The sequence below is a fragment of the Oncorhynchus mykiss genome, chromosome 3, assembly GCF_013265735.2.
Source record: "Oncorhynchus mykiss isolate Arlee chromosome 3, USDA_OmykA_1.1, whole genome shotgun sequence".
Lineage (NCBI taxonomy): Eukaryota > Metazoa > Chordata > Actinopteri > Salmoniformes > Salmonidae > Oncorhynchus > Oncorhynchus mykiss.
In genome coordinates this window covers 82,037,126-82,049,792 of record NC_048567.1, presented here as the reverse complement: position 1 = coordinate 82,049,792, position 12,667 = coordinate 82,037,126, and the positions used below count along the sequence as shown (strand labels likewise).

Here is a 12,667-nt window from a genome sequence, read left to right as displayed (position 1 = left end):
ACTGTATTAACCATACAGCCATTCTCACTATGATATCCCTAGTCCACTGTGGAGCAGCAGGACACAGGTATCCATCTATCTCTCCAGTTGATCCCTGTATATCCCAGGTTAGTACTGAGGTGACAGAAACACAAAGAGGATTCCTGGACAGCTCACTGTTTAGCCATTCCAGGACCAGGCCATGGACATCAAGATACTACAGTCGGTGACTAATGGCCCTGTTAAAAAGTAGCGCACTATGTAGGGAATAGGGTGCCATTTCGGACACAATCCCATCTATAGCTGTCAGCGACTCTGATACAGAGATAGAGATGCAGGAGATTTTTACGAGACATTTTTATGAGGCAAGATAAAGCCTGGTCCCAGATCTGTTTGAGTCGTCTAACCAACTCATATGATCATTGTCACACTAAATGGAGCATTAAAGACAGATACAGTGCCTTGCGAAAGTATTCGGCCCCCTTGAACTTTGCGACCTTTTGCCACATTTCAGGCTTCAAACATAAAGATATAAAACTGTATTTTTTTGTGAAGAATCAACAACAAGTGGGACACAATCATGAAGTGGAACGACATTTATTGGATATTTCAAACTTTTTTAACAAATCAAAAACTGAAAAATTGGGCGTGCAAAATTATTCAGCCCCTTTACTTTCAGTGCAGCAAACTCTCTCCAGAAGTTCAGTGAGGATCTCTGAATGATCCAATGTTGACCTAAATGACTAATGATGATAAATACAATCCACATGTGTGTAATCAAGTCTCCGTATAAATGCACCTGCACTGTGATAGTCTCAGAGGTCCGTCAAAAGCGCAGAGAGCATCATGAAGAACAAGCAACACACCAGGCAGGTCCGAGATACTGTTGTGAAGAAGTTTAAAGCCGGATTTGGATACAAAAAGATTTCCCAAGCTTTAAACATCCCAAGGAGCACTGTGCAAGCGATAATATTGAAATGGAAGGAGTATCAGACCACTGCAAATCTACCAAGACCTGGCCGTCCCTCTAAACTTTCAGCTCATACAAGGAGAAGACTGATCAGAGATGCAGCCAAGAGGCCCATGATCACTCTGGATGAACTGCAGAGATCTACAGCTGAGGTGGGAGACTCTGTCCATAGGACAACAATCAGTCGTATATTGCACAAATCTGGCCTTTATGGAAGAGTGGCAAGAATAAAGCCATTTCTTAAAGATATCCATAAAAAGTGTTGTTTAAAGTTTGCCACAAGCCACCTGGGAGACACACCAAACATGTGGAAGAAGGTGCTCTGGTCAGATGAAACCAAAATTGGCAACAACTTTTTGGCAACAATGCAAAACGGTATGTTTGGCGTAAAAGCAACACAGCTCATCACCCTGAACACACCATCCCCACTGTCAAACATGGTGGTGGCAGCATCATGGTTTGGGCCTGCTTTTCTTCAGCAGGGACAGGGAAGATGGTTAAAATTAATGGGAAGATGGATGGAGCCAAATACAGGACCATTCTGGAAGAAAACCTGATGGAGTCTGCAAAAGACCTGAGACTGGGATGGAGATTTGTCTTCCAACAAGACAATGAGCCAAAACATAAAGCAAAATCTACAATGGAATGGTTAAAAAATAAACATATCCAGGTGTTAGAATGGCCAAGTCAAAGTCCAGACCTGAATCCAATCGAGAATCTGTGGAAAGAACTGAAAACTGCTGTTCACAAATGCTCTCCATCCAACCTCACTGAGCTTGAGCTGTTTTGCAAGGAGGAATGGGAAAAAATGTCAGTCTCTCGATGTGCAAAACTGATAGAGACATACCCCAAGCGACTTACAGCTGTAATCGCAGCAAAAGTTGGCGCTACAAAGTATTCACTTAAGGGGGCTGAATAATTTTGCACGCCCAATTTTTCCGTTTTTGATTTGTTAAAAAAGTTTGAAATATCCAATAAATGTCGTTCCACTTCATGATTGTGTCCCACTTGTTGTTGATTCTTCACAAAAAAATACAGTTTTATATCTTTATGTTTGAAACCTGAAATGTGGCAAAAGGTCGCAAAGTTCAAGGGGGCCGAATACTTTCGCAAGGCACTGTATATCTTTATCTAGGGCTAAGGGACACTATTATGATTCCATTCTTACTCAAACCACAACGTTCCCATCCAGCTCTACATGATGTTCTAGAACATGACCCTCTCTCTACATGATGTTGTAGAACATGACCCTCTCTCTACATGATGTTCTAGAACATGACCCTCTCTCCACATGATGTTGTAGAACATGACCCTCTCTCTACATGATGTTCTAGAACATGACCCTCTCTCCACATGATGTTCTAGAACATGACCCTCTCTCTACATGATGTTCTAGAACATGACCCTCTCTCTACATGATGTTCTAGAACATGACCCTCTCTCTACATGATGTTCTAGAACATGATCCCCTCTCCTTATGATGTTCTAGAACATGACCCTCTCTCTACATGATGTTCTAGAACATGACCCTCTCTCTACATGATGTTCTAGAACATGACCCTCTCTCTACATGATGTTCTAGAACATGACCCTCTCTCTACATTATGTTCTAGAACATGATCCCCTCTCCTTATGATGTTCTAGAACATGACCCTCTCTCTACATTATGTTCTAGAACATGACCCTCTCTCTACATGATGTTCTAGAACATGACCCTCTCTCTACATGATGTTCTAGAACATGACCCTCTCTCTACATGATGTTCTAGAACAAACAACAACATGGTGTCCTTGAGTGTCTTCAAAGGTATCTGTCAAGTAAAACATGTATTATAGTGTGTATAAAACCACACCCTCAATCTAAAAAGAGACCCTGTCTCCTCCGTTGGCTGTGTAGCAGCAGCTCCCTGGATAAAGACTGCCATCTGCATGGCTTTGTTATGGTGTAGCTGTAGCTGGTGTCTATACAGCATCTGCTGGTGAATCTGTAGCTGTTGGGAAGGACAGCAGTGAAGTGGATTAATAAGGTTAGAATCGACTTTCTCTCTCTGCCATCCTTTCTCACAGCCTCCCTCTTGCTCTCTCGCTCTCTCACAGTCCCTCCACCCGCCCACCCACCCCCCTCTCTCTCTATCCCATCACTCTCTCTCTCACAGTCTCATTTTCTCTCACTCCCACACCCTTTTACTCAGGCCATCACCTCCACTCTCTATCCCTCTCCTTCTCTCTTATCTCCCTCACCCTCTCTCTCCCTCACCCCCCTGCTCTCTCTCCCTCACCCCTCTCACTCTCACTCACCCCTCTCTTTCATCTCCCTTACCTCCCTCCCTGTCTCACCCTTTCTCTCTCCCTCCCTCTCTCCCTCACCCCCTCTCTCTTTCATCTCCCTTACCCCTTCACTCTCTCACCCTCTCTCTCTCATTCACTCTCTCTCCCTCACTCCCACCTCCTTTACCAACCCCCCCCCTCACTCTCTCACCCTCTCTCTCTCATTCACTCTCTCTCCCTCACTCCCACCTCCATTACCCCCCCCCCCTCACTCTCTCACCCTCTCTCTCTGTCCTCTGATAATGTATTAGCCTATCAAAACATTTGGCCTGTTGCAGCGTGACACATTAGATTGTGAGCCCCCCCCCCCCCCCCCCCCCCCCCAGGAGAAGTGCTGTTGCTGCCTGGGTTCTTTTGTCCTTCCATTATTACATAACTGCCTTCATAAAACACAATGCCCCCATTTCACAACATTTAACGCTATGCAGCACCCCATATTACATTCCCAATACATTCCCTTCCTCATCCTGACCATCCGTCACTCACTATCCCTAAAGCTGTGTCTAAAGCAATGATAGAAATGCACGTGTTCTGACTTCAATACACCGGGGACATTTTTTTTTTTATCTTCAAACTAGCGGATATTTAAACTGTCAATTGTTTAAAGAGCTCTTTCACGAGAAAAAAAAAGTTCAATTAACACAGGAGCCTCAACCCACATACAGTATATAACAAAGGGTAGCATTATACTGTATGTTGTTGGCTGTAACAACCACTGCCCAAGACACTGCCAACCACAGCCCAAGACACTGCCAACCACAGCCCAAGACACTGCCAACCACAGCCCAAGACACTGCCAACCACAGCCCGAGACACTGCCAACCACAGCCCAAGACACTGCCAACCACAGCCCAAGACACTGCCAACCACAGCCCGAGACACTGCCAACCACAGCCCGAGACACTGCCAACCACAGCCCAAGACACTGCCAACCACAGCCCAAGACACTGCCAACCACAGCCCAAGACACTGCCAACCACAGCCCAAGACACTGCCAACCACTGCCCAAGACACTGCCAACCACAGCCCAAGACACTGCCAGCCACAGCCCAAGACACTGCCAACCACAGCCCAAGACACTGCCAACCACAGCCCAAGACACTGCCAACCACAGCCCAAGACACTGCCAACCACAGCCCAAGACACTGCCAAACACAGCCCGAGACACTGCCAACCACAGCCCAAGACACTGCCAACCACAGCCCAAGACACTGCCAACCACAGCCCGAGACACTGCCAACCACAGCCCGAGACACTGCCAACCACAGCCCAAGACACTGCCAACCACAGCCCAAGACACTGCCAACCACAGCCCAAGACACTGCCAACCACAGCCCAAGACACTGCCAACCACTGCCCAAGACACTGCCAACCACAGCCCAAGACACTGCCAGCCACAGCCCAAGACACTGCCAACCACAGCCCAAGACACTGCCAACCACAGCCCAAGACACTGCCAACCACAGCCCAAGACACTGCCAACCACAGCCCAAGACACTGCCAACCACAGCCCAAGACACTGCCAACCAGAGCCCAAGACATTGCCAACTACAGCCCAAGACACTGCCAACCACAGCCCGAGACACTGCCAACCACAGCCTAAGACACTGCCAACCATAGCCCAAGACACTGCCAACCACAGCCCTAGACACTGCCAACTACAGCCCAAGACACTGCCAACCACAGCCCAAGACACTGCCAACCACAGCCCAAGACACTGCCAACCACAGCCCGAGACACTGCCAACCACAGCCCGAGACACTGCCAACCACAGCTCAAGACACTGCCACCACAGCCCAAGACACTGCCAACCACAGCCCAAGACACTGCCAAACACAGCCCAAGACACTGCCAACTACAGCCCAAGACACTGCCAACCACAGCCCAAGACACTGCCAACCAGAGCCCAAGACACTGCCAACCAGAGCCCAAGACACTGCCAACTACAGCCCGAGACACTGCCAACCACAGCCCGAGACACTGCCAACCACAGCCCGAGACACTGCCAACCACAGCCCGAGACACTGCCAACAACAGCCCAAGAGACTGCCAACCACAGCCTAAGACACTGCCAACCATGGCCCAAGACACTGCCAACCAGAGCCCAAGACATTGCCAACTACAGCCCAAGACACTGCCAACCACAGCCCGAGACACTGCCAACCACAGCCTTAGACACTGACAACCATAGCCCAAGACACTGCCAACCAGAGCCCAAGACACTGCCAACCAGAGCCCAAGACACTGCCAACCACAGCCCAAGACACTGCCAAACAGAGCCCAAGACACTGCCAAATACAGCAGTGAAAAACACCTCCTCCTTTACAAGAGACTCATACACACAAAGCTCTCAGGGCCTTTGCACCGATAGGTTACATTCCTCCAGGCTCATCCGTCGGCTGGCTACATTCCTCCAGACTCATCCGTCGGCTGGCTACATTCCTCCAGACTCATCCGTCGGCTGGTTACATTCCTCCAGACTCATCCGTCGGCTGGTTACATTCCTCCAGACTCATCCGTCAGCTGGTTACATTCCTCCAGACTCATCCGTCGGCTGGTTACATTCCTCCAGACTCATCCGTCGGCTGGTTACATTCCTCCAGACTCATCCGTCGGCTGGTTACATTCCTCCAGACTCATCCGTCGGCTGGTTACATTCCTCCAGACTCATCCGTCGGCTGGTTACATTCCTCCAGACTCATCCGTCGGCTGGTTACATTCCTCCAGACTCATCCGTCGGTTGGTTACATTCCTCCAGACTCATCCGTCGGCTGGTTACCAAAGCAAGTGTCAGTGCAGCAGGTGTGTTGTTTTCCATGATTGTCAACTTGAACTAAACTGCCCCAACCTCAGACTACCAGCTCTGAGCCTACATCTCACCTCATACACCCCGAATGACCCTAGTCATAACCAAAGTCATCATATGCACACACGTATGTACACACACACACACACACACACACACACACACACACACACACACACATACACACACACATACACACACATACACACACACATACACACACACACACACACACACACACACACACACATACACACACACATACACACACATACACACACACACACACACACACACACACACACACACACATACACACACACACACACACACACATATACACACACACACACACATATACACACACACACACACTCACATAGGCAAAGACTGAAACACGTAAACAACTATACTGAATGCATAGGCCTACCTAATTGATTTTAATTTTATTTATATAGGCTGATGCAAAAACAAAACGTTATATATATATATTTTTTTTAAGCCATTAAAAGCCGTCTGCTACGTTTCTGCCAGATATAGGTTATTATTTATATTATAGATGGACAATCTGCTCAACTGTCAAAACAGATTGTGATGGACCCGGTCCTCAAATCACACACGTGACTTTCCGCCAAGTGTTCGCCGGGCAACGCAGCGGGCACGCGTGGAATCGATTACATGCTGTGGCGGGTAATTATACACCCTAATATCTAATAAAATACCAACGTTTATAAATAACCACAGCGATAATAATTGTGTTTGGTGGGGATATTAGAACAATAGATATGGAGACAATTAAATGTGTAGAGACATGTTGCTAACAACCGTTAGTTGGAACATTATTGAAACAAACAGAATGACAAAAACAAGGCTCATTTACAAAACCTGGGTTTTTTTTTCGTGATAATGTGACATTTGCCCAACAAATTAATTTATTATCTTACTGTATTTCAGTTGTCTCCATCGTGTCTTGTCATCGAGCGTTCCTCTATCAGAAAGACGGGCTAGAGTAATGTTCAAAATGCATTCAACAACCGGTATAATTGAAGAACAATGAAAGTTGCACCTGCTTCACTCACCTCCTTACTGACCCAACATATAGAGCATCAACTATTCCCAGCCATAGTCCATTGAATCCTCCGCGGTGTCAGTTCACTGCATCCAAGACAGTCATGTGCGTCAACCCTGTCCCAGTCAATGTCTGGCACAAAACGCTACAGAGGAACCCAGAACCACGGCTTGACAGAGACTAGCACACTGGCCCCCGTCCACCAATCCATCCGGATTACAGAACAACTTCTCAAAGCTCCAGCCTCTGTAATATTCAATCTAAACAATGTGCCACCTATGGTTAAAAATATCAAATCAAGCCTGTTTTTAATTAAAACTGTTGTCATAAATTGGTGTCCATCTCTTGGTTTGAGATGTCTTGTCTCTTGTTCTTCCCCCAATCCGACGCGGTGGTTTCTTTGTTTCTAATAAGCCTCCTCTGCTGGCATCTCGTAGCTCCAGTTTGCCTTGGATGAGACCATTATGCGCAGGAACACGGGGTTGTAGGCTACAGCACAGGAGAGAATATCAATGGGTGGAAAGTGCGCTACTCGAGACGTGGCGAAGTCATGTTCTGTTCTTGGCTTTATTTACTGTCGGAGAAATTAAATAAATATGAGAAAATAGAATACAGTACAAATACATAATTAGATCAGATCATCTGAAAGGATCATGCTGCGTTAAAAAGCCTTTTAATGCTTGTAATGTACATGCTTTACATTTAGAAGAAACATCTAGGGAAAACCGTTCCCCTGTGTGTTATCTGTGGTCCACAACATTCACACACAGAATATTAACCATTCAGAACCACCACAGGTACCGAGGCTGTAGTAGACTGACAGTGATTCAGCACCATGGACAGGTACCGAGGCTGTAGTAGACTGACAGTGGTTCAGCACCATGGACAGCTACCGAGGCTGTAGTAGACTGACAGTGGTTCAGCACCATGGACAGGTACCGAGGCTGATGTAGACTGACAGTGATTCAGCACCATGGACAGCTACCGAGGCTGTAGTAGACTGACAGTGATTCAGCACCATGGACAGCTACCGAGGCTGTAGTCGACTGAAAGTGATTCAGCACCATGGAGAGGTACCGAGGCTGTAGTAGACTGACAGTGATTCAGCACCATGGACAGCGCCGGACCGGCCCACATAATAAACTACATACAGTACGTATGTTTGACCACTAACCTCGGCCTTTGTCTTTAGCTAGCCCATCCTTTTCCTCTGGTTGTTTCCATACTGTACTTCTTCACACAGTTAGTAGACCTACCGTCAAGTCTTTAGTCCAGACAGGACTTTTTACAGTCAAGTCTTTAGTCCAGACAGGACTTTTTACAGTCAAGTCTTTAGTCCGGACAGGACTTTTTAAAGTCAAGTATTTAGTCCAGACAGGACTTTTTACAGTCAAGTCTATAGTCCAGACAGGACTTTTTAAAGTCAAGTCTTTAGTCCAGACAGGACTTTTTAAAGTCAAGTCTTTAGTCCAGACAGGACTTTTTAAAGTCAAGTCTTTAGTCCAAACAGGACTTTTTACAGTCAAGTCTTTAGTCCAGACAGGACTTTTTAAAGTCAAGTATTTAGTCCAGACAGGACTTTTTACAGTCAAGTCTATAGTCCAGACAGGACTTTTTAAAGTCAAGTCTTTAGTCCAGACAGGACTTTTTAAAGTCAAGTCTTTAGTCCAAACAGGACTTTTTACAGTCAAGTCTTTAGTCCAGACAGGACTTTTTACAGTCAAGTATTTAGTCCATACAGGACTTTTTACAGTCAAGTCTTTAGTCCAGACAGGACTTTTTTAGTCGACAGGACTTTTTTAGTCGACAGGACTTTCCGTTTTATTTGGTGAGCTGACCAAAGCAATGTCGCCCCCAAGTGCGTAAAGGGGAAATAACAGTAGACCTAAGGAAATAGTGGGATGTGCAGTGGGCTCGTCAGCTTTTATCTTTAAGAGGAAACCCCGATACAATGGTTATTATCATCCACCGACTGACGAAACGGAAGGCTACACTAACGGAAGCTGGAGACCCGTCGCTTGGTCTATTCGGTACCCACAGACACCCGTTACGAAACGTTGTGACGGTGCTTCAGCCTAGAATAACGAGCGGTGACTATTTGTTTTTGTCGACGTTGATGTCTCTTCTTCTTTATCCGTAGGAGTTGTTAATTTTTTATTACATTGAATCGAGAGCTTATCGGGAAGACAAAATGGCTGAGATGGGTATGGGGAAGGGGGTTACTGCGGGGAAACTCGCTAGTAACGTGCAGAAGAAATTAACACGGGCCCAAGAGAAGGTAATAAACATAATACGGTTTAATTTGTTGTTATTTACCGTTTGTTTTTGGGTTATTTTGATTATGATATCTGGTTCCATCCCGCTATGACACTTCACCGGAGAGAGGACTCAGTGACACATCTTGACCGTCAACCTTTATAAAAACACACTATCGTCGACAGGATGCGGTAGATTTAGTTGTTGTTGTGAGATCATTGAAATAATACACAGACACGTAAACATCGATGACATCACACCTGCCCAGACCCACGTGTTCCCACAGCTTCCACGTCTCGTGCTTGTAAGACTCTATGCCAAATTACCTCAAATTGTGCTCTTCAGATTCTCTCTGTAGCCCATGTGTTTTTTTTAATAATATTTAAAAAGTAATGTATTTGATTCATCCACTGTCTTAACGATGGAGGGTCATTTGATTCATCCACTGTCTTAACGATGGAGGATCAGTTGATTCATCCACTGTCTTAACGATGCAGGGTCATTTGATTTCCGGTTTTTAGGCAAACGTTTTTTCAAAATGATTGGCTAGAAAAGTACAGTCCAATCCATTGGTTAAGTCACTGCATCCTCATACTAAACAGAACGTTGTTCAATCCATCCGTTATTTTCTTATACATATCCTTTTACAGTAGGCCTATAGGCCACATGCTGGTGTGTGTACCAAATTGAACAATGTAAATAATTCTATTACTAGAATAGCTGAAGCAATTGGATGTTCTGCAAATGAAATTAAAATCTCTATCTGGCCTGCTATAATGCAGTGTCTATTCAATTACAATATCCACTACATTCCATGTAGCATCCATAACCTAATAGCAGTTTTCGGGTTAGATTTGATATAGTTCAACGTTAATATAGCTGTAATTCAAATGCTATATGACCTGATGGTGTTAGTGGTTCTGTATCCCTATTGGACAGTAGGAGATGGGAGGGAATGTCTGGTTGGGAGGTGGGGGGTGGATATGGGAGGTGGGGGGGATGGGAGGGAATGACTGGATGGGAGGTGGGGGGGGGGTGGATGGGAGGTGGGGGATGGATGTGAGGGAATGACTGGTTGGGAGGTGGGGGTGGATGGGAGGTGGGGGGGATGGGAGGGAATGACTGGATGGGAGGTGTGGGGGGGGGGGGGGATGGGAGGTGAGGGATGGATAGACGAGATGCAATATCAATGGCCGATAGCACTGTACAGTATCACCCCCATCGTCCCATCACTACGAACATGAATATTATACAGTATAACATGGATACTCTGCTATGTTCATCAGTAGATACAGTATAACATGGTTCTGTTATATTCATCAGTAGATACAGTATAACATGGATACTCTGCTGTGTTCATTAGTAGATAGAGTATAACATGGATACTCTGCTGTGTTCATCAACATTGTTATAGAAGTGTATCCAGTGTGTCTCCTTCACTGTACATGACACTGTGATTGTCTTAGTGACACGTAGACATGCTGTATGAAGGAGAGACAGTGTTTCCTCTGCTGTATCTACCACGGGCCAGGATGAAGATGAATGTTCAACGTCTTGTCTTGTTCAACGTCTTTAAATATCTTCCAGGTTATGCAGAAACTGGGGAAAGCGGATGAGACCAGAGATGTTGCATTTGAGGAGGGAGTTATCAACTTCAACAAACAATATGTAAGAATCTTGTACGGACCGAACCATTTTACATGTTAGTCATTTAGAAGATGCTGTTTTTTTTCCCAGAGCGACGTACTGGAGCGATTAGGGTTTAAGTGCCTTGCTCATGGAGACATCGACATCAGCTCGATGTTTCAAACCAGCGATTTTTTTCAGTTACTGGCCCAATGCTTTTAAATCGCATCCACCTACCTGGGGGTGGATGGGAGGTGGGGGGGATGGGAGGTAATGACTGGTTCGGAGGTGGGGTGGATGGGAGGTGGGGGATGAGAGGAAGGGTGATGAGAGGAAGGGGGATGAAAGGAAGGGAGATGCTGCAAAACAAAGTTGGATTTTCTTTCTGTGATGTTTACATACCCATTAAGACTCCAGTCCTGGACTGAAACAACCGTTGACATATTGTAAAAAAAACAACCGATCCCCATACAGTAGCAGCCTCCATTCCTTCTCCGTCTCTAATTCAAATCCACAGTCTTACCTTGTCTCACCCACCAGAGCTGTACCGTGTGTGACATCAGGTGTGTTCTGTTTTCAGACAGAGGGCTCCAAACTGCAGAAAGACCTGAGGGTCTACCTGGCGGCAGTACAAAGTAAGACTGTGATGTCTGCATACACCTTCAATAAGACTTCAGTCCTAAAACTGAAACAAGGAGGGACTACTTGGACTTGTTCAATAACAAACACTACTTTCATTTGTCATTTCCAAAACCTATTCATTAAAGTGTTTTTCCTTTGTGGTCCTTAATTGACACAACCCAGATACCGATAATCGGTGTAGAACTATGGTGTGTTCCTCACTACGATCACTGCACAGCACTGGCTCTTCACTGGCAAGTGTGTCTGTCTCTCTGTCTGTCGACAGCGATGCACGAATCCTCCAAGAACCTTAAGGAGTGTCTGTCTGACATGTACGAGCCGGAGTGGTACGGCAAAGAGGATGTGGACTCCATCGTCGAGGTCAGAGGTCATCTTTATTTATGCTACAAAAAGTCAGATTAACTTCCTTATGTTCCCTCTGTCCCTCTTCTCTCTCCTCTGTCAGTCCCTCCCTGTCTCTTCCTCTGTCACTCTCCTCTGTCAGACTCTCCTCTGACAGTCTCTCCCTGCCTCTTCCTCTGTCAGTCTCTCCTCTGTCAGTCTCTCCTCTGTCAGTCTCTCTCTGTCAGTCTCTCCTTTGTCAGTCTCTCCTCTGCCAGTCTCTTCCTGCCTCTTCCTGCCTCTTCCTCTGTCAGTCTCTCCTCTGTCAGTCTCTCCTCTGTCAGTCTCCTCTGTCAGTCTCTCCTCTGTCAGACTCTCCTCTGTCAGTCTCTCCTCTGTCAGTCTCTCCTCTGTCAGTCTCTCCTCTGTAAGTCCCTCCCTGTCTCTTCCTCTGTCAGTCTCTTCTCTGTCAGACTCTCCTCTGTCAGTCTCTCCTCTGTCAGTCTCTTCTCTGTCAGACTCTCCTCTGTCAGTCTCTCCTCTGTCAGTCTCTCCTCTGTCAGTCCCTCCCTGTCTCTCTCCTCTGTCAGTCTCTCCTCTGTAAATCCCTCCCTGTCTCTTCCTCTGTCAGTCTCTCCTCTGTCAGTCTCCTTTGTCAGTCTCTCCTCTGT

At 46.3% G+C, this 12,667-nt stretch overlaps 1 protein-coding gene and 1 pseudogene across 3 annotated transcripts in view; one reads left to right on the top strand and one right to left on the bottom strand.

Moving 5' to 3' along the window:
- The window catches only part of LOC110504928, a 50,814-nt pseudogene extending 42,646 nt beyond the window's left edge, over positions 1–8,168 (bottom strand).
- Positions 8,169–9,093: 925 nt separating this feature from the next.
- Positions 9,094–12,667, top strand: part of LOC110510426 (myc box-dependent-interacting protein 1-like) — a 46,649-nt gene continuing 43,075 nt past the window's right edge. For 2 of the 3 annotated variants that reach the window (XM_036975331.1, XM_036975330.1), the window contains exons 1-4: positions 9,094–9,429; positions 10,995–11,075; positions 11,614–11,668; positions 11,941–12,035. In XM_036975331.1, coding sequence (XP_036831226.1) covers positions 9,343–9,429; positions 10,995–11,075; positions 11,614–11,668; positions 11,941–12,035 — 318 coding nt within the window. In that variant the 5' untranslated portion in view covers positions 9,094–9,342. Of the gene's footprint in view, positions 9,430–10,994; positions 11,076–11,613; positions 11,669–11,940; positions 12,036–12,667 lie in introns of those variants that run through there. The other variant, XM_036975332.1, reaches the window with a different exon arrangement.